The following is a 23,041-nucleotide window of genomic DNA, read 5'->3' on the forward strand; positions in this document are numbered from 1 at the left end:
ATCACGAGGCGTTCACCAATACGATCGCTTGGCTTCATTATGTACGCGTATTTAATCAGCGTTTATTATCTACTGTAAGCAAAATCTAAGCTGGATTAAACGATAGTCATCAACGGAATGTATTCTGGCATTTATACCGGGGATCCAGCGTTGCAAAGTGTAGAAGATTACGTAATGGTAACCACTTATAGCAACAAATCAAAGGCCAAGTATATTTAACCTTATTGAAGAGATAAAGTGTCAATTGTTCTCCTGGCAACGACCTTGTCAAAAGTGTCTAATAATTTCAACACACTGAATACCTTCTCCACCTTCTAACAAGGGGGTGGGGGCGGAATCATCACTTCCGTTTTTGCAGTGAGACCCTTTTTGTAAAGTACCGCTTTCCAGTCATCTGAATGTGACTTTTATGAGGATTGAAAAGGCGTAGTTTTAACATTCACACTTATATAATTTCTAAAATTTAAGTGTAATATATTTTCACGCCTAAATCTATTATTATTGATTTATTTATTACTAAATCACACCTAAAAAAAATAATCATGAAGCCCACAGGCATTTTGAAAAGTAATTGCCTACACCCCATAGCAAAATAGACTTTTGTTAAGGAAGTGATTAATCCAAAATTCACTCAAACACAAGCTGACATTCCTGTGGCTAGCCTCCACCTTTCTTCCCGTGCAAATCTTCAAGTTTATGACTCGGATAATGCTCAAATAACACAGAATGTGACAGCCTACAAATTGTGATTTGTAGCCTATTGACTGGCCTGCAACCTTAATGAAACGGAAAACTCCCTCTGTGAACAGCTCTGCCTACTGCCATTTAAGGGGGCCATCAGGAGTGTTCAGTGAAACGTTAGTGGGTTTGTCTTTGGCACAGTATAGCACGTGCATCGTTGGCGTGTGTAAGGCGCCCTTTTTGGCTTTAATAGTGCAAAAAAATCAAACAAAACTAATAAATGTAGGACGACAGTGAAGTAAATTTCAAACGAAACAAATATATAAAGGACGAAAGAAGTGTTTAAAGGACGAAACTAATACATAAAGTACTAAACCAATCTATATATAGGACAAAAGTACATTTAAAGGACAATGGTGATTTATGAACGACGAAAACTAATAAATATACGACAAAACTCATATAAATGACGAAACTAATAAATAGAGAACGAAAAGAATACATAGGACAAAACCAATATACAAGGACGTAACTAATATATGTAGGACGAATCTAGGACCAAACTAATGAATAGAATGAAGTGCCGCCACCTCGATGCCAGACCAGTTGTGATATAGACCAAAATGTAAAATATATAGAACAAAAACGCAAAATTATATAAAACGAAAACGTAAAAAGACGAAGCGCCATCTACCGACTGGTCGTTCCGCATGCGCGCAAAGCCAGACATAGACTTGATTCAAGTCGGGATCTCTGTGAATTCGGTTATGCTTTGCATACATATCGAGACCGTACCGCGCGGCATTGTTTGCTTCGCGCCCTCTTGTGTTCACTTATTACTGTGAGTTCGGTCCAGAAATCCTGACTTGACGAACCTGCCAACCGTTTGTACACAGCGAATGGGATCATCTACCAAAAGTGGTAGCAGCCAATCAGAGTGCCGGACTTATTTTTACTTCGTTCAAACCTGCATTGCAATGAACCAGTCTAAAAGTCTGACTTCTTTGATTAATGCAAATTTCGTATGCATCAAGCAAGATCATGTTCATATGCAATTGTGAATTACTAAATATCACCGACGGTGGGTCCGATTGGCATATCCGTCAAGTCGGACTTACTGGGTACGTTCGAGCGAGCTACTTGCAACAACACAGAGCATGCAGAGTGGCGGTCAGTGAGTATGTCGCCTTTACTTGCCGGCCTGGCCGTTTCCCTGGTTGCTGGCATTAAAGGAACAGGGTTGGGTGCACTTGTGGGCCCCGTCACCAAACTTGGCATGATACCAGCACACGTTGGCGTCATCTCGAGGAGTTGGAGTGCTGGCACGGGGTCGACGACTGCGAGAGTGAGAACAGGAGCGTTGAGGATTGGTCTAGAGTTTCTGGACTTGAGTGGTTAGGCTCCCACTCTACTTCTCCGAAAAAATGTACACGGGATCTAAATTCAAGTGTTCTTATATTTACAAGGGGGGAAACGCTACAATTTCTATGCTTATGAATAGTGAGGAATATCATGAACGCTCTAATGAGAAAATATCATACAAGAAGGAAACCGTGCATGTGGATAAGAACGGAAACTTTTGATTGGGCCTTTAGTTGGGCAATTTGACGTTGTTGTACTTATTAATGCAATGCAGTAAAAGTCAACTCGTACCGAAACGCACTTGTACGTATCCAGGTGTTGTGTGCGTGAACGTGTATGCCATGCCCAAAATCCATACTCGTTTTTGACCTCTGTCGGTCATGTCGGTATGGTGTACTATTTACGACACACATTTCTCTCTCTCCCTAACCTCCCTCCAAGGGACGCAACTACACAACGCGACGGCACGAAGGGTCCCTTGCGTCGTGCCGTCGAGTCGCACCGTCGCCTGCTTGCCATTACGTTTGTACACACACGACGCGTCGCGTCGTGCCGTCGCCCGTCGCGTCGTGCAGTCTCATTTATTTTCCATGTTGCATTTTTTCCCACCTAAACGTCGCATCGGACTCAGTGCGGAAATTTGGATCTGCATGAAAAATGAACCGCATTTCAGACAAATGGCTCTCTTGAAAAAAAAATGAGCTGATAGATACAAAAAATTTTCAGTCTTCCAGACAGTATCACCGATGATCTGAGGGGAATTCGACGAAAGTGTGAAAATCGGGCACTAAGTAAGGTGAAAACACTTGGCAATTCATTCACACACGAGGTTTTCAAGGGAAATGGCTGTACAATCCCTCACATGGGTCACCACCGATATACATAGTCTGCTAGAATAATTTTTCAGGCTTACGACCATTATGTCACTATTGCGCATGCGCAATATACAAACTGAATGCACGCGCGCACAGCCTATCCGGTTCGTAAGTGATTTCGTCACAAAGGCTGACGCGCCACGGTTTGCAGGCTCCCATTGGACGATCGCTGAAGTTGCGCGTTATAACTTCCAGTTCCATGGTTCCACGTGGCAATCAATGCATGTAACCCTTTGTGCAGTGCACATGTGCAGTGGGCGTAGTTTAAACTGAAGTGACGTCACACTTACGAACCGGATGGGGACCAAACATACAAGTACGTGCCGTCAGCTCAGAATCGCTCCTTAGAGCGATTTTGACGGCCGAATGCAACAAACACGTGTGTTATGTTAATAGAGTGGATTTTTATGTTTTTGAAAAGGAAACGCATTGTTTACAAATGCAACGCACCAGAAAACGTACATGTGGAAAGACGCCTTTACACGGACACTTGGTGCCCCTGCGCACAAACCTATATGAGACTTATCTGAAAAAAACACCACACTTTACTTGTCCTAAAGATTTATCGAAACGAGTGGAGCTGTCATCCTGAACCATATATGTTCTTAAACTCGTTGAATTGAACAAAGTGATTTGGAATGCAGGAAAGTGTATAGAAGATTTTCAAATCTTCTTGGGAAAGGTATTCCCCAGATCTTTAGAGCGGGATACGCCTTCATTCAAACATCTTCCTCCCCCGTCTCCTGCAAGCCACGTCCGGTTGAGGACCCACTATTAACAGAAACAGTGTTCAATTTTAGAACAGTTAAGCCCTTTATCTCTTTATAAATTATCAAGTGATGTAACTCAACGATAACAATATAATACTCCATCGTTAGCGAAGCCCAAGATATTGCGGCGTCTTCTTGTATGACAGCGCATTACAAAAATTGTGGTGTGTAGGAAAGATGAACGGATTGATACAGTTGAAAAATTCTCCCCAGAAAGTACTACTTGTAATTCTTGTGTGCTGCTGAATGGTGACATTATCCAGGACCTCTCGATGGCTGCTGTGAGCAACGTGGAATGCTTCAGGTAAGAAACAAACATGTAATGCAGGTGACCAGATTACAAATTAGATGAGGAAGCGCACAAGGGCCCAAACCAAAAACAATTGTTTGGAACTTGGAGCCTGGCTCTTGGTGGGGGGGGGGGGTTGCTCTCTGTGGCTCCTTCACGGCCATGCCAGTGAGTTTGTATAATAGACGGCCCTTTTATAACCTTGTTTAATAAGTAGGTCTATGTCCACACTAAAGGAATGCATATTAACCTGTTACGAATTGCGCAGCGACAGCCCCTCATCCCATTTTTTTTCGGGGGGGGCGAGGAGGGGGAGAGTTCTCACAAGGGCAAGGGACCGGGGAGGGGCAGTTTCCTTCCTCCCCTTGACTATGACACTGATAATGTGTCGTGGCGAGATTGTGCGTGGGGGCGAGAGAACGTGTCCCTTCTGTGTTTTCTTGGGGATGGGTCCAGATCGATAGGTTTTTATCGGAAAAATTAATCGCCAACGTGCCTAAACATGCATGTAGAGAGCACTCTCACAATAGCCCTAAGCCTCGGTATTAATTTCACGGAAATGGCAGGCATTATTTTTAAACTTATCTTTAAACTTTGAATTTTTTCCCCAACGAAAGCACGTTGCCCAAGTTACTTGGCCTTTAATACCAGCCGCTTTGGTGATTGAGCACCGGCTCACAAAACGCTTGACAAAAGATTTAATAATAACTGTTGGGCAGTGGCGTAAATTGTTGCCGACAATTGGGGAGATGGGGATGTGGGTGTGTAGGGGGGGGGGGGGACTTACCCAGCCGTGGAAATTTGCAAGGGGGTGCGGTGGCAGGGTTGCTGACACAATATGGTACTAGGGGGCGCTGTTCACGATAATGTTGTACATTTTAATATGTACTGCATTCCTGTATAATCTGACACAATAACGGCACATTTGTGGCTTTTAACTGTTCTCCGCTTCTAAGCGCTACTGAATACAATTTGGCTGTTGGGAAGTCCGAAAAAGTCGTCACAACCCGGCCTTAATTTTTTCCAAAACGGAAAGTGTAGGGGGCACGATCAATGATAATGATCCACCCCCCCCCCGGTCAATCCCCATCCGGATTTACGCCTATGGTGGTGAGTATAACCTGTCACCATGAAATCCTAAATGACCAAATCGTGGAAATAGTTCATGTGCATACTCCTTTGGAACGAACACTCTGCAGCTGTTTGCGTGATTCTCTAAAAGTGGAACAGGAACAAATTCAAGTACCAATGGAAGGGGCAATCTTTCCAGTTACAAATGACCCCTGGCTCCCGGCGAAAAGCCTAAACAAACCTTTCCTGAATTCACATACAAAAACAAAACAAACTATGTCCCTTAAAATGGCCAACCACAAAAAATGAGTAAATATTACAATAACAAAATTTGCTTGGCAAATTTTAATTAAAAACCCAACACTTCCTTTTTCATAAAGTAACACTATGTCAAGCGTAAGCAATTTATTATAAAATCAATGTTCCAATAAACACCTCTCTCTTTATTATTCTCTGTAATTTGAAGCCCCAGTCCAATCCCTGACAAAAGTTTTGGTAGATTACACCAACAAGAGCATTGAAATCTGAAACCGCAAGAATGAATATCTCCTCCTTAATATAAATTCATATTTAATGAGAAGCCTAAAGATCTTTGTTGAAATAAATCAAAAACTCCTATAATTCATTTATAAAAATTGTGCTTTTGAAAATCCCCTCAGTTTGAAAGTCAAACCTGGGTAGTTATGTAACATATGGCCTACCTGACTGAATACGTAAGTTTTGACAATTTCAAATACCTGCCAATGTAAAACCAATTCCCTCCATACAGAATATGCTGTAAATAGATAACGAATGCTTGTGTTGTCATGTCATCTTTTTATCTGATTACAGTTTCTGGAAATATCACAGTAAATACTTATTCTATATCCCCTGTTGAATCCCAGCATCACCAATTGTTTAATACCATCACCAATATTAGTTTATATCTTCCAAAAATTTAAACAGATAACAATGGTCGGATAAAAAAAATGATCTAAATCTGGCTTCAATGCAATACAATGTATAAATCTCGTTACACACAACTTATTCCAATTTCTCCCAAAGAGAATTTCTCATAACTCAAAACACAAGGAGTAAGGCATTCACAGGTTTTTCCATAACCTACAATTAAGAGTTTATAAAACTGTAAATAGTGTTCAATTGATGTTTCCTAGAAACTAATACTACCTTTGGATGATTTGTAAGGAAGATTTTAATCTAAATGGGGATTGGTTATGAAAAAACTTGCAATTATCTACAAAAGTGAAAACTCTTATAGAGATGATATAATGGCACCTACACAATCGGCTACACTTTCACACTTTTCACAAATTTTTGTTGTACAATTAACAGCAATCTCCATGCGATAAAAACCTACAAAATTGATACAAGTACATGTACTACCTGTCAAGGTGCAGCATCAAATGTTGCTGCCACCAATATAATCATTTACAAAATATGCAAATGATTATGCAAATTACAGGCACTTGAGGCACTTCAAATGAATGAAATGTCTTTGCAATGATTTAGAGCAATTATTACTTTAAAATAAATTTTCATAGTCTAATGAAAAAAGTTTACCTTTGAATTCTGGAATTCTTCCAGTGCAGGCAGCACATACTACATCTAATATATAAATATAGTAACATTAAATTGCAGGTACATGTACAATCAACTTGTACAAAAATAGCTCATTCTGGCAATATCTTGATACATGTAACTTGATGCGTATGTTTTAAATTATGATAAACTAATACAAATAATAAACGAGAACAAAGGATCGCATTGCTTTCTCCTAATACCTTGCAAAAATGTGCGTAATACAACACTGACTGGATGCAAAATCACACCTATTAACAACTACGGTTGCCAGCCAACCAAAATGGTGCTTGTCTCAACCATGAACACATTTCATGCAATTGCAGAAACTAATACAATGCACACTAGTTTTCAATCACACCACAAATTGATAGTTTCTCATATCTGGTACACATACATGGGATAAAAACATGCACTGGTGGTGCACTTAACATGTAAGACATGGAAGATTGTGGTGCAGATATGACTGGTGACACCATGAGATTTGGCGAGATTGTTTCTTGGATAATGTGAATTAATTGGTCTAAACTGGCGATGAGAAGTTTGTTACAGCAAATGTGGAATCACTTACAACACTTCCACACCACATACATGTCAAGATAACTCACCACATGTACATGTATTAGGAATTCAATGAGAAAGACTCCCAGCCTCCTTTCATATCTGACCTACATTTACGACAGATGCACCATATTGATTTCATAATTTTCTTGCAAAGTTATGAAATCTCATCATTTATCTTTTTAAAAGTGGCATCCTCTAACAAATCCACGAACTGTCGATCAATTAATTTATAAAACAAACCAGTTTCCACAATTTAAGACTACAAAAAACATGCAAAGTTTGAATAAAACTGAACAATCCCAAGTTTCCTAGTGGGAAGTCCACCTCTAAATGAGGTGGCGGTGGTATTTAAACACTGTCTGAAGGAAATCAATCAAATTATTGAAGGCTGAACCCACTTATTATTGTCACAAACCCCTCCCCCATTAACATTAAAACTAATACAACAATGTGAAATACATGGAATGCACTTCCCATTTTTGTTACATCTGCATTTATTTATTTAGTTATATCTGATCATCATTTAATGCCAATTACAGGATGATCATGAATGAAGAATTGTTCAGTTTTAGAGGTGGAAGGAAAACCCCAGAGAAATGTTTTGGGGAAAACCCACAAAGTCAGCTGGATTCGAACCAAAGCCCCAAGAGGTGGAAGGCGAAGAAAGAAACACTGCACCAACCTGACTCCCAAATGAAACGTTAGGTGGAGATTTTTTTGGTGGTTCATTTTGCCAGTCTACAGTAAGTGTCCCACACATTCATCACTATAGGATCTTGTCAAATCCAAATAAGCATGTTCCTGTAGTCTTGAGTAAATTTTGTACCTTATTTCATAGCTGTTTCATTTAGAAATACATTGTAAACTAAAATAATAGGCTTGGTGAAAGTTGGACCATATCACAGCAATCAGTAGAGATATTTTCCATCAAGAACATGTTATCAATGATCCACCAATTCCCTGACAGGGATTTATGCACGTGTTGTATAATACATGTACTTGCTGAGGACTTGTGACTGGAATCAATTGCTATGCAGGTACATGTATCCGTATGGAAGCATTCCAATTAATCTTTTTGAAATTTCCAATGCATGTTAAGACTTCCATTATAAGTTCATCTGTGAAATTCAATTCACTCTGACACAATGTTCATTGTTGTGGTCTTCCAAGGTTCATGCTTTTACCCATGTCAATTCAAACACTAAACACGTTTAGTTGGGAAAGTTAGCATTTCTTGAAAACAGTGCATCCAATTTTCACAAAGTCTGCTGACAGACAACCATTTTGAAGGAAAGGGTGGTTCTATTTTAATGATTACATTCCTTCCCACCATTCCACACATTTAAAAACAGCTTGATCATTTAAGAGTTAGGACATATTTGCAATCTGCTTGCTGAAAGTCACTGACCTAACTTAAACTAGGGGTGCTAGTTGAATAGGAGCACACAGCCTCGTTTCAGTTGCTCAAAGCAGACAAACATGGCAATGTTCCAGGAACCAAGGCGTACAAAATTTGGCATGAATCTGGGGAGCAGAAGATGAGGAAAAAAACAATTTCAGCAGGTAAATAATGTTTGTGAAAATGATGAAAAATGGATGACCCTATAAGCTACATGTAGCTCCAAGTAGAACAATGAGCTACATTAACAGCTTGTTTCAGTTTTTGTGAACCGTGTGCCTGAAGCAAATTTCCCCTTACCTTTTTCTTTAACAACTTCAACAAAAACCTCAACTGTATCAATGACAATCTGAGAGCCTGAAATTTGTCTTTTTCCCCTTTGATTTCTCCTTTGTGGCTCTTTCTTTACTTTGGCACTCTTTCTAATGACTTCCACAGAACGACTGTAAAAAATCGGAATTACTTATAACTTTGTATACCATCAGAAAGTTTTTTTGCTCTCTTAACCCTAACCCTCCTCAATCCTCCAACAGGTGAAGGATTCAGGAGGGTTAGGGTTAAATTAACTTTAAGTTTAGTAGGCGTCCGTGAAATTTGAGAAAATAAAAATCACCAAAATCTGTGCAGAGCCAAGTGACATTCCACCTTACCCTTTATAGAACGCCATGGGACCACCTTCCCTGAACATCTTGACTGCAACATCAATGGCCCCTTTGTACTGGCCTGGTGGGGAGTTCATGTACCTGGTTTTGACCACATCAACAGGAGAGGCAACACACGTAGTGACAAACCCAGCACCGAATGCTGAGAGGAAGTGGCAGGGGAACATGTCAGCTAGGAGTCCAGTCCGCAGAATCCGCTCTTTGATCATGTCATAGGCCACTAACTCACTAGCGTTGACTATGGCATTCCGTGCAATATTGGGAAATGTGCCTTTGAAAACCACGTAGAGAGAAAATGATTTACTAACAATAGTGACTTTTGTTAAGAGTGAACATGTTTAAACACAGTAGCACGTGTGCTGCACTCCATGCTTTACAAATCCTTACAACACCAAAAAAAAATAAATGTATCCTACAGTTCATTTTAACTGAAATAAATGAAAGTAGCTGATTGACAATATGATGACCTCATGGAAGTCCACGAATATCAAGACTGTTGTTAATATGCTTGTCCCTTTGTGTCTGTATACTCAAAAGGTTATTCAGTAATAAAAGTAGCAGCTTGTTCTTGAAAGAGCAAATGCAGTGACAATATGCATCTAACTGATAAGAAGACAAACATAGGCATACAATACATGTACATGTAAATCAGGCAGTGGAGAACATATCCCTCGTTATGGCAAGGGGGTATGGGCCAGATGATCACATCCTCCCTCACAAACACATTTCAGTAACGTAAAACTGAAATTGTTAGTTCAGGTAACTTTGAACTAGCCCAAGACCAGTTTGTCCAGAATACTGTTTCCACACAAGATTAGGGCAAACACACCGTACGTCACAGTACATCTTTATCATGAACAGCGCCCTCTAGTTAATGGGGTGCCCCCCTTCTCCCCTCACCTCCTATTTTTGTGCCATCTCCCATCAAAGCACTCGCCAGCATGGATTTACACCACTAAACACATGTCCACTCAGTATTGACGAAGTCAATCATACATGTAGACCACTGATGGACTAGTGATTAGTTGACAACATGCCATGTGCCTGCATACTAGTGACTGTGATAGTCATATGGTCAGCAGTCATCATGGCTTTGTTTGTAGCCACAATGGTAGGGGATATGAGTATCATGGCATGTTGTGCTATGATACTCATACTAAATGTGCCAGCTAAATTTCCAAAGCGTGAAAACAAAGGACTGTACAGAAGTAGTTACGATAATTACTCTTTGGCTATATGGTCAAATTATGCATCATGATGGGTCGATCAACAGTCTGATGACTTCTCACCTTTCCATAGACCCTTGACACCTTCAGTCTGAGCTATTGTCTTGTACGCATGCATGGCTCCTGTGTAGCGCTTTGGTTTGGTGGGGTCAATGTTATTCTGTGCTTGCATGCGTACTTTCACCACGTCTGTTGGCTGAGCCAACGTCACTGCCAGTGCCCCTGTTGTGATACCGGCCAAGATTCTTGTCACAATGTTCATTCCCAAGTAACCTTTAAAAGAAATCAAGTTTGAAATTATTGATATTAACGTTAATATTTAATACAGGCATAAGTACAACAGCTTGTACTAACATCCAAAATAATTTGTTTGAAAAGATGTGCCAATGATAAGTACCCAACCTAACAGAAATCTTGGCACATACAGTGTACATGTAAGTGAAAAAACACACGGTGGTTAGGGGAAAAATTCAAAAAACTAAAATATTGTTTTCCAAAATTAACCAGGCTGAGCATAAAGAGATATCCTACTAGATTGGTGCACTACATATGTCATTTTTTTGTCTAAATATGTATGTAGATAGGCCTTAAATTGTCAAAACTGTAATGCAATGAAAATGTACCTGTAGAGCAAGTCATGTCATGACAAGTAGCTCAACATGTTCCAGGTTATTCCATGCCAAATCAACTTCAGGTTAATATTGATTGAATCAGATTTGAATGAAACTTTTTTTAACTTTCAAGTCTAAAAAATGCAGAGTATTTGGGTCATTCTATAAGTTCTATCACTGCTGATATATGATTTTGTAAACTCAGAACAGATTCTGTGATTTCAAGAATGATAAAGTAACTATCTGCCAAACAAATTAAACATCTTTTGAAGTTGATTTTAATTGTAATTCCTTGTCAAATTAAAGAGGTCAAGTGAATCAGATACACAAAAATGTCTCATGTTTTGGACCTGATTTCTATAAGGGTAATTCCAGAAATTAAGGGGTCCATTTTTTGTGTCCCTGTCACATCTGACATGTGATTTTGTAAGTTCAGAATACATTTCTGAGTTTCAAGAGTGATGAATTAATAGAAATTACCTGCCAAATAAATAGTGATAGTCCGAAATCAATTCCAAGGATATTTCCATGTCCAATAACAAAGGTCTGATGTAACAGGGACACGAAAATGTCACACTTTTGGATCCCTAATTTCTGGAATTACCTATAATGGCCAACAATTTAAGGAAAGGGTTTTCAAAACTCATGAATACTACATCAAAACAGGTTTATCAAATCCTTCATCACTGCCATCATGCACTCTCTTCTGCTAATGATGAATTCTTCCACTAAATCAGTTGTAACATTTAACTCCTATAGTTCACACAAAATATCACAGATGTTCACTAAAAATATGAGCATACACATACAGAATTATAATGTCTCAATGAAAGAGCTGCCTCTCACACTCTCACAAGGTATGCGAATTGCTGTGAACATTAAGCGTATACATGTACATGTAGAAAAGCTGACATTTTATGCAGCAGTGAATTTTGAAATGTTCTCAAGAACATGCAAATTAAGCCAAGGGTATGTTCCAAGCAATTCAGAGGTGATAAATGGCAATGCTCCAAAGATTTCAATGGATGACCTTGCTTAAATCTTTTCAATTAACAGGTCAGATTGTTGCCATTGTAATCCCTTCAATTTTGGAAAAAAAGATGGCTGGTGCTTTGTTACATGTAAGTAAAGACTGTGTAACTTGGCATTTCATTGTGATGCAGTTGCTATGATCAACAATTGAAGCGATGTGTTGCAAGTCAAGCACAATGATGACAGAGAAAAAGGACAAGAATAAACCCACCATGACTACCGTAGAGACTACCTGTGTACACCTGTTTCACTGAATCATACAGTCCGATTCGGACAGAGGCAAAACACATCTGGCGTTGGAGGCCGGGCACCAGACCATTGTACAGACTGCGAGGCCCTTCCTGCCGGATGATGGTGGTGATGGTTCCAAAGATGCCACGATACTGGAATTTTGCTTTCTCCTCTCTTGCTTTGGAAAAGGAGAATGAATTCTTCTGGGCTGAGGCACTCTCACCTTGAATCTTTTTTTGTAACAATGAGAAAACCATACAAAAAATGTATCAACTGGTACAACACTGCTAAGGCTAAGAATATCAGTTCAACTCCCATCACACTCACACATGATCTTGCTACATCCTCAAAAACATTTGGGAGAGCATGGCCAATCATGGTGAGATCTTGTACATCTCAGTGTAGCAGTCTGGTTCCCCTGCCAAGGTTGTGCAGAGGGTGGAGGCCCATTTGCCAATAAAGCAGGATTTGGAAACTCAGACACAAAACAAACAGCAGGGCAGGCACAAGACTTGGGTACTTTACATGGGCTGGATTCCCTTTAATTCACTGTCAAAATAATTGTTGAGAAGAAACCTCTGGGACAATATGTGTAAAACGCTGATAACTGTGTGATACCCAACAAAGCCTTTGCCATGATCTATCCACACATTTGTCTAGCTGCAGTTTGCTGAAAAAACCTCGACAGCCCACCAAACTTCTTCAGTCCTGCCAAAAAGTATAACAATGTAGGCTACTTCCAGCTGACAGGCATGACATTTAGAAAGTACATGTACATCGTAAGTGTGCAGGTGCATATGGTTCAAAGGTCACATTGTAATTTGCTGATATAACTGGGGAATTCCAAGACTCCCACATTAGTAAGAACTCTGTGGGAACTAAAAGCAACATGGTAGGGTCTTCATGGACACTTAGGCAATTTATCAGCTGCAAGCACCAATTGAATACAAGTAGGGTATATGTACAATGTATGTACATGTGTGCAGTCTACTCACAAAAGCAGCGTCTTTAATGACACATGTTACATGTACCAAACATGGGAGGAAGAACCACACCAAATATCTCTCTCCAAATTCAAGCATTAGGTCTATTTGAAAACCAAAATCACAAGACTTCACAGTTCTCACCTGTAGTCTTACTTTGGCTGTATCCAAGGGGAATGTAGCTGCATCGGCAATACATGCTGCCAATCCTGCACTGATGAACTTCATGCCCAGAGTGGGTGGTATCTCAGTGGGTTTAAATCCCACCATTTTGAATCAGGAATTATATACTGTTCCTTCCAAAAATCCTATGTCTTCTTTTAATTTCACAAACTTAGAAATTTGGATTATATATTCAACAGCTCACTTCATTATAAAAACAAAGAATTCATGTATGTCAGAAAAGACCACAAGCAAGGTATGTTTTCCTTGTAATGTGAGGCCAGAAATGTTAAAAAGCAATTTTTCTGACACAAGAAATATTATCACTACAATTTTTTTCGGTCCAGAACTTTGGTATTGCACAGATTTCAGGCTTTTTCCATGGCCCTGCAGAAGACAAAGACAAAAAAAGTATGCAAAGTTTGTTCACATATGAGTAATTCCAGAAATTAGGGGTCCATCTTTTTTATGTCCCTGTCACATCTGACATACTGGAGGTATGATTTTGTAATTTCAGAACACATTTTCTAATTTCCAAGAGCCATGAATTAATGCAAATTGCCTGTCAAACAAATAGTAATAGTTTGAAATCAAGTCCGGTGATATTTCCATGTCAAATAACAAAGGTCAGATTTAACAGGGACACGAAAATGTCACACTTTTGGACCCCTAATTTCTGGAATTACCCACGTGAGTATTCATTATCATGCATACGAATACCCAAATACAAGTATATTTACTATTTCTAGGGATGCTGTGTTGGAAAAAAATCCACAAATTTAGTAAAAAAATTAAGATGATGAATTGCATCCAAAAAGAGAAAAATTATATAAAAGGAAAATGTACAAAGTGCAAAAGGTTACATGAAATATGACTTAAAATATTTAGACAAGAAATTACACATAATGAAATACAAACAACAACTATTCATGCAACATTTTGTTGCCACATACCTAAAATACAAAAGAAAACTTGTATGTACAGAGGTATGCTGTATCCCTGATGATGAGTGTAATTCAGCTCACTGTTGATTGGTCTCTTGGAAATTACTGCCAGAATTCCGTGACCTTTTATCACTTTGTAGTCTAGTGTTCATCTGTTCAGATTTCTTGCAGTAATTTAGCTGTTTCCTCCTCCTTGCCATTGGAGTTGCACTCATATCTCTCACCAAGCTTGGCCAATGATCAATCTGAACATGGAGGAAGGAACACGATCTTGTAGTGTTAAAATGATACCCTATTCATTACTGGCCAAGCACTGGCAGACACCATGATGGGCTGCTTCTCTCCTCAATCTACAACAAAAGCTGGCACCACAGGGGCTCATAACTTTCCTTCTCATGCAAATGGAGTTGTTTAAATTCTTTGTGCTTGTCATAACATACCTTACTACACATGAACCCATTCCATAATGTTAACATACATGTATGTACAGTATGTCTGCTGCTCAATTCAATTCTTCCCAAGCCACTGACAGACAAAATACATTACATGTACATGGCTTAATCAACAACATTTCACCTAGGAAAATAGAAATCATATACCTACCAGTACATGTACATGTAACAGTACTCACATTATACTTGTCTGGTGCACTGAGGCAATGTACGATCGTAGAGCAATTAGAATAGAAACAGACCAGAAACAACCTGTCCTTTTTGTTGCTACTGTCGTTGACAGGTGGCAAGACTCCCCCCTCCCCTCGACCCCAGGTCAAGATTGCATCAGCTGTGCTGCAGACTGTGCAGAGAGTCACCCTGGTAATGTAACACTGCACTGTACATTGTACATGTGCATGTATCAAGTTGAAGTGCGTGAACCTATGGTACACACGTATGTAATGGTATTGTTCTGATTCCTCTCATTACATTACAATCTTCAGGGTGATACAAACATGTGATGTTCTTACTTGCAGGTCGCAGCCCTTGATACAGGAGCTTTGTCTTTATAATGTAGCACACTTTCAACAAAACACACCGGTACATCCTCAGCTCTACAGTTACTGTGTTTTTTAGAGAATCACATTTCTGTTGTAGTGCTATGGAACCAGAGTGGGATAGAACAGGAGTTTCTTGAGCCTGATAAATTTTTGTTCTGCTTATTTTTTAATCAAATCCTTCTTTATGTCCAATGATTTTATTTTTTTCTATGTTCCTTGGCTCTGGAGGATGTATATTTTAAGGGCTTGTCCAGGGAAGATCAGTAATAACTAATAACAGCTGGTTCATACTTGGTGTGAAAGTGAACACAATAATGTGGATTTGTGACATCAAGTCAAATATTCGCACAGCAAAGTCGCAAAAGTTGAAAATACTTAACTTGAGCGAAATTTGGCTGCAAATCTTTCACGACGTCAAATTTGCTTCACTTTCACAATTGTCTGTAGTATGAAGCACATACAAAAAGCTGACCACCTCAGCATCATGATGCAGGGAGCTCCAGTATTAACGTAAACACAACTGGCACTGTTGAAACTAAAATCTGATCTGTTGGCATTATCAACATTAGGGGACTAACATGGTGAACAATTTGTTTCTTTGATTTCACAGATTAGCCCCCAAAAAGACTCCGGTTTCTGGTCACGGGCTTGCTCCAAAAGTGGTGCGGTGAGGCAGCCTTTTTTTTCCTTAGAAGTGATGTACATGTACGTATACATGTATTTTAAAGCACATGGCCTTCTTACTACGAGAAGTGTGAATTAAAAACTTTGAATTAATAAAATGATCATAAAATATGACGAGAGGCGATGTTTCAGTCATCTCACTCAAACGAAGCTTCTATTCTTGGCAAGATTGAGCTTGTTAAAAATACAGTAGCACAACCATGGAAAAATAATATGTGAAAAATAAATATTCTGCTCCAGTTTTCAGTTTTAAATGAAATTCTCATGACTTGACATTCTTTGCACATAGTTTTCTGCTTTAGCTTAGAGGAAACAAGTTGCACGTCAAAGAGCCTATGAAAAAATAAATCAAAACAGTTCAGCTCCAGGGTCAGAATGAAAAAAAACTTCTCATGAGGTACATGTACATGTATGTGATGTCCTGTGCGCAATGTTTTCTGTTTAGCTTATAAGAAATAAGTTGCATATAAAATATCGGGGAAAAAATTCAGCTCAGAAAATAAGATCTCCTCTCACTCTTATCTAACTTTGTTCTTGGCAAGTGACGATGCATGAGTTGTTACATGTATTGTCGTAAAGCGATGTCCATCGCCACTGCATGCACTGCATGTGTATGTACCGACACTGAAATAGACTGGCCCACCCATAGACTGCACCTCGTTTGTCTGGTTCAGAGACGTAGGCCCGGGTTTGAATCAATTGGTTACGGCCAGAATTAGACCGAGTATTTGGCAGCATCCACAGTTAGTTCCCATAGAATCATGCAATATCGAGCCACAGCCAATTGATTCCGACATGGCCTTGGTATAAAGATACACGAATGACGTCATCTGTTAAGAGTGCCCGATTGAAATGTATGGAGGCCTAGGAGATTCCTTAACCGTACATATTACTCAACCCCACCCATTGAAAACACGTTAAAATTTCGCGGTAGCAGAAATCTTGCTGCTCAACTGAATTTGGGTGCTTTTGGAAATCATTTCATGCCAAATAAAAAATTCTTTATATTGCCGACGTGCGCGGTGACCAGAAACCGGAGACTTTTGGGGGGGCCTTGTAGACAGTGAGCAAATGTACATATAACACATAATTGTTTGCAATAAGCACCATTTCGGTAAATCTTTAAACATTGTGTCTTTACATCTATACCAGTAGCATGGCATCATCATGATAGTGTCTTGACACAGCTTTAATTGATGGCAAAAAGTGCATTGCAATCATTTCATGCTTTACATCAGTACATTGCAATATATTGCATGTACACGTACATGTACATGTAAAGCTCATGGCATGACACATTCAAATGCAAGAAACTCCATTCATGTATCCAGGAATTGTCAGTCTTTAATGCATTCATGTATATTCATAAATACGGTGTACTTAGGACAGTTTTTCCATTCCTATTGGTCGAAACACATTACGTGACCATGTATTAACATGACATACTGTACGTTTGCGGAGAAATGATATAATGCCTGCCATGTAAATCATGCGCTAGTACATGGATACGAAACAGGTTTGATTAGGCCTGATTGGTCAGGAGTCTGTGCGCACACGATGCAACACGTGCATGTCAAGTTCTTTGAAGGGGATTCTATTGGACAACTTTCAATAGGAATATACCATAAAACGGATGGGGTGTTCGGGAAAATGATAGTAATATTTTACAACAAAATTGCGGGAAATCCATCATGTGTTGACCTCTTTTGACTCTCAGAGTAAAAAGGTATTAATGAATGGGAATAAATATAATAAATGTGCTTGGCTGGTCTTTAACGTTTAAAATAATGTTTTAGACCTTGCTCAGGAGAACAAACACTGGTAATGCCCTTGCCTGTGGCTCAGGCATTAGTCGTGTCCATTCTCCTAAGACTGGCCAAGTACATACATGTATCTATTCCCTTATCAATACAGGTGATCAGAAAATGCTTTGTACATACACATGTGTACCTGCAAATGATGTCATGGTTATGACTTGATGGTGTTGGTAGTGTGTTAACTGAGGCCTGGCACTTTTCTTGCAGCTGTTGATGATTTCCAAGTCAGCATGTCAGGGAAGAATTTGATGAGTTCCGCTTAAATTTGTTGATGAGTTTCTCACCCTATCTTGCTCTTACTGGCATGCACACTGCATAGTTTCATTTTAAAGTAAAACTATGACAGGTGCCCTCACTACCTTGATACAGTGTCAAAAAATAGCAAACTAAAATTGCACGTACATGTATATATACAAAGGTTCACTGTTCAGAGCTTTTTTCTGTATCGGTAAAAGTTTCTTTTGCCAAGAAGTTCAAGAGCAAGTTAAGGGGGAAAAATTGTTCCCATAACATTTCTGGTTCCCACAACATATGCATATAGGTTTCAACAAGATCCCCACAACTATGGAATAAGTATTGGACTAGACACTTTTTTGCTTTATTTCAAAATGGATGGGGAGAGTTGTGTTTTTGTATTTTGTTTTGTTACCTTAAGTCTAAGTTGCATTTATAGCCTGTAAGTCTGTTATAGAGAAAAACCATTTACAGATCAAAATTGAGATAGAAATGAATACTCCTTTGTTGTATATACTAATATATGAATGTAAAATGAGAACCCTTTGGTATTCCAACAATAACAACCCTTTAAAAATTGTTGCTGTACAATTGATTTGAATAATCTTATTTCAGACCACCAATAACATCTGTGGCAGTCAAGGAAGATTACATGTATGTGCATGGAAGTGAAGTGTCTTGGCTGAGTATGGGGAATAGATTAATGATGCCACTGCAGGAGATGTTGGGCTGCATCTAATCCTCCACACAAGCAGATCTCTGTAAGCAAATATGACAGTCTACTATCACTGTTACCTACATGCCTTCCAATATGTAACCCATGTGCAGTTGACAAAAGATTAAAAGTACAGCCCATTGAAAGTAATTGGCTCAATCAAAATGGCAGGTGCAATAAACAGCTATGCTGACTGTGTGTTGTACTTATGCAGTATGCTGTACAATACTTAGCTATGTGAACATTTATCATGACACAAATAGCGTTATTGGTGTCTGTTTGGTTTCTTAGGATGAATTTTCAACTTACAGGAAATACAGAGAAAATGATTTTATAAACCACCAGCTGTCATTTATTGTGTCTTGTTGCAGACAGGGACAAAAAGATAAAATGTACATGTATACATGTACCTGAACGATGTGCTGCACATACATATGTATACATACATACATGTACCACGTTGCTAATCATGCGTGGTACTTGATTACATGTACCGGTATGTTTGGAAATCCAAATGCACAGAACTTTTTTGAAATTGCACAGCTGTGTTTAACATTTGCACAGGTAAACTGTATACATATTCAACATGTACGTGTACATTTTGTTGGAATCACATGTATCAGCAGACGGTCTAGCTACTCACATACATGTATACAGTGCTGAAGTTAGTGCTGGTATGAGAAAAAAATCCATTGTGGGATTTTCCTGCCTTCAGTTGGCTTTGGTAACATTTTTTATACATCCAACTTGGTTCCATTTGGGAATAACATATTGGCAGTATATGAAAACCACTGGCTAGCTACAGCTGCAACTGGTCATCATTACCCATTTAATTCACATACTGTAGGTCTACATTATACATGTACATGTACTGTAGCTCCTCCCACAGGATTGCTAGGGCTGCCAAGCAATATCTGAGGGGATTTATCAAGTACAATATGGGGAAATGACAGGAATGCAGAAATGCACCAATTTTCAATGCTCTTTAGAACACAGTTGGTAATGGAAAGAACTTTCATGCTTGATGAAACCTTGCATGTTTGCACCCAGAAAGTATTTTAGAGAAAAAATAGAGTTGAGATTTCAAGTTCAAGTCCAAGTGTAAGAGGTCAAAATCCAAACCGTTCGTTATCACAACTTGGACTTTTGAGCCATATCATGGTCAAATGATCCTATGCTAGACAATGAATATTATCTGGTGGCCATCTAGTCCAGTTTGCCATCCATGGCTTCCTAAGAACTAATGATATGTGTGCATGGACCATGAACCTGTACAACCTCTGGTGTTCGCTACAATGTAATGACCTTTCCTTGTACAGACCCTATCAAGTGTACAGTCAACATTTCCTGAGATACAAAGCTGGTCTTACATTCATTGGGCCATATTTCCAGGTTTTAACCTGGCATGTCAGGCACCCCACGTTTGCTCTTTTTATACTGAACATCAAGTTCACCCCTTTTTAAGTTGTAAGCCAATGACATGCAGACTAGATTGACCCAAATGACTTTATCACCCTATGGCCTGTCCTCACAATCTTTCCAAGCTGTTATCCAGAGGGAAGAATTCCAACTGGACCATCACAATTTTCGAGTGTCATACACATCACCAAGTTTTGAACCCTACTTTTTCAACCTTCCCACTGGGAAGGCACTACTCAACAACAACTCATTAAACTCAACAGGTGCTACTTTTTAAACTTGCTGACGTCCATGTTGCATTTGGAAATTGAGATCAAGCCTTTTTCCTCTGTGGTTGATGCCATGTTACGACTATTATTGTTCTTTCATCACATTGAATTCAAATGACAGTATTTCCCTCAAAACATGCCCACTCCTTGACCCACAGTGGGCTATTTTGCATCCGTACATTATACATGTATGTCCAAAGTGGTTAATAGCGACTCACACAGAGTGCATGCTTTAACAGGGTTCAATGCTAGTTCATGATGGACACATTTAGATACTTAAAGTACTATACATGTACTTTAATAACGTGTTGTAAAATAAACCCTCAATGGGCTAGGGCATTTAGTAACTACAGCTAAAGGTAAAGTGATTTTCTACCTTCATTTTTAAAAATAAATTCTCTATCCTTCATCTGTGAAAGATTGAGGACTTTTAGGACAAATAAAAGGAAGAAGTCACCAGAAATTGAAGGCCTGTAGAAATGGACGAAAAAGATGCCAAAAAAGTGTTAAGTTTACAACACCTAAATGTAAAACACAAGTCATTCTCTGTAATTCTGGCACATGTACACTGTACAGCAAACCTCTCTGGTACCATTGAGTATTGTTTACATGTATTTAAAAAACTTCTTTGCTAACGTTTGATCATGAGACATGATCAGCGGCAGTAGAAGTTGGAGGAACATCAGGCATCAGCCATTAACCTAACCCCCCAAGGACGTATGTAAAATCGTATTGAAATTGGAGGATTTGGGACTGTCAGGGTTAATAGGCCAATCCATTAAGCTGCACCCCGTGAAAAGTGGGGGGGGGGCATCTCCCCTTCAGTTGACACAGTGGGGGGCCACTGGCCACTTCTGCCACCAGTAAACATGACTGGGCAAAACCCTTTCAAGTCAACTCGGTCCAAGTTAAATCAGTCCCATGTCAACTTGGTCCCAGGGCAGGAAGAAAAATGGGTTCGATCTCAAGTAAATCAGGCTAAGATCAGATCGCTTTATGGGCGCAGCGATGGAAGTCACCATGTTCTACATGTCCTACATTCAAATTTAGCTGGGAAATCCAAGTTAAAGCAGACCTCTAATTCTTCAGACCAGTTTCACATAAGGGCTTGCGCACAGAGTCTCGGTTGATGTCTGTGTATGGAACTTTTTCAGAGATATCATTTACCATGTTTACCACCATTATCAGGATTCGTTTTTTAGAGTGGTGGGGTATTCTGCAATTACTCCTTTCCATGTTTCTGTTCACGCTGATGGTTGCTGTTCGTGTATGGAACTCTTTCAGAAATGTCTCGTATATGTATCTCACGTGGTACAGGCGCTAGGCTAGTACAGTGCAGAGACAGAATTGACAGAAAAGACAGGAAACTATAAAATGGAACGGCAATTCGAGACAAAAATCAATTAACCCACGTTAGCTTGGTAGACTGACCTCTGTACTGCAAAAACGTGACAACATAAAGCATGTAAAGGGAGCCTACAAATATTATTACTTACGTCTGTATCTTGGGGAGTGATGACTGCAGGATACCGGCGGTAAAAAGCCAATTTAAGCCGTTATTTGTGACTTGGAAGATGACTCCAGCAGGCCTTCGGTGACAACAAGGTTATATGCGTGCTACCGTCAGTTCAATAGCCTACGCTACGCTTCCTTGCAGAGATTCGTCAAAGAAAGCCAGCCGGATGCACATACAAAACTATTGCGCTTAGCTGGTATGACCATCATCGGGTACCAGTATTTTTGCAGCTGCACAGCTGGCCCGGATCCGCACCGACGATTTGGAGGTGTGTCTCTCATTGACCAATCACCACTCCCGATTTGTGGGCGTTGACGTCACTGCCACAATTATGTCAACACTCACAGGGCAATCTACATACAAAAGATAGCTGATTCATTCAAGCTAAGCAAGAAATTGAACAGTGAATAATAGGAAGTGGTTGTTGAAATTTGACTTGTCACATTGACTATAATTAAAACATTTTTACAGATAATTGTGATGAACCAGATCCAATCAAAGTTTATCATTAACTAAATGCTCAAAACTTCCCAGAAAGGAACTTGACCATGCGTCACATGCACGGCAACACTATTTGATCCCAGTTTCACAATACAAATAGCAGAAAACACTAAGCTGGAGGTTTCTGTTGCCACGACAAACTCGCCTCACACGATGATCGAGCCATGAATAGTGAATGTATTAAATGTGAACGTTTCCCAATGCCCATATGGAGATGATGCAATAAACGGACGGTGTGCCCCAGCCGGCCCATCGATCGTCATTGCATCATCTTTTTCCCGACGGTACACCACAACAGCCCCAACTCACGGACATTTTAAACACATCACCAGAAATAAGATTTTCCGTCAGAAAAAGGTAACTCGGGGGGGGGGTGTCGCCCCACGCGGCCTATCGCCTACCCGCCTCGTACATTTTCCTCTTTTCAAAGCCAGGCAATAATTTCACTTGAT

General features: G+C 39.5%; 1 protein-coding gene across 3 annotated transcripts; it reads right to left on the bottom strand.

Moving 5' to 3' along the window:
• Nucleotides 1-5,378: 5,378 nt before the first annotated feature.
• Nucleotides 5,379-22,459, bottom strand: LOC110990500 (putative mitochondrial transporter UCP3). 3 transcript variants are annotated; one of them, XM_087131666.1, is made up of 7 exons: nucleotides 22,069-22,459; nucleotides 14,450-14,685; nucleotides 13,479-13,883; nucleotides 12,332-12,581; nucleotides 10,541-10,750; nucleotides 9,240-9,522; nucleotides 5,379-8,714 (listed from the first exon to the last, which is right to left on the bottom strand). In XM_087131666.1, the coding sequence occupies exons 3-7, from the start codon at nucleotides 13,602-13,604 to the stop codon at nucleotides 8,618-8,620; spliced, it is 966 nt and encodes a 321-aa protein (XP_086987792.1). In that variant the 5' UTR covers nucleotides 13,605-13,883; nucleotides 14,450-14,685; nucleotides 22,069-22,459; the 3' UTR covers nucleotides 5,379-8,617. The 3 variants fall into 3 exon arrangements, with proteins under 3 accessions (XP_086987792.1, XP_022111226.1, XP_086987793.1); XM_022255534.2 differs by having other exon boundaries at nucleotides 12,353-12,581; nucleotides 22,069-22,448; XM_087131667.1 differs by lacking the exon at nucleotides 22,069-22,459 and adding an exon at nucleotides 15,072-15,191.
• Between the last annotated feature and the right edge of the window lie 582 nt (nucleotides 22,460-23,041).

The sequence above is a fragment of the Acanthaster planci genome, unplaced genomic scaffold (genome assembly GCF_054643075.1).
Source record: "Acanthaster planci isolate LZ-2023a unplaced genomic scaffold, COTS_SCS Contig7, whole genome shotgun sequence".
NCBI classification, from domain to species: Eukaryota; Metazoa; Echinodermata; class Asteroidea; order Valvatida; family Acanthasteridae; genus Acanthaster; species Acanthaster planci.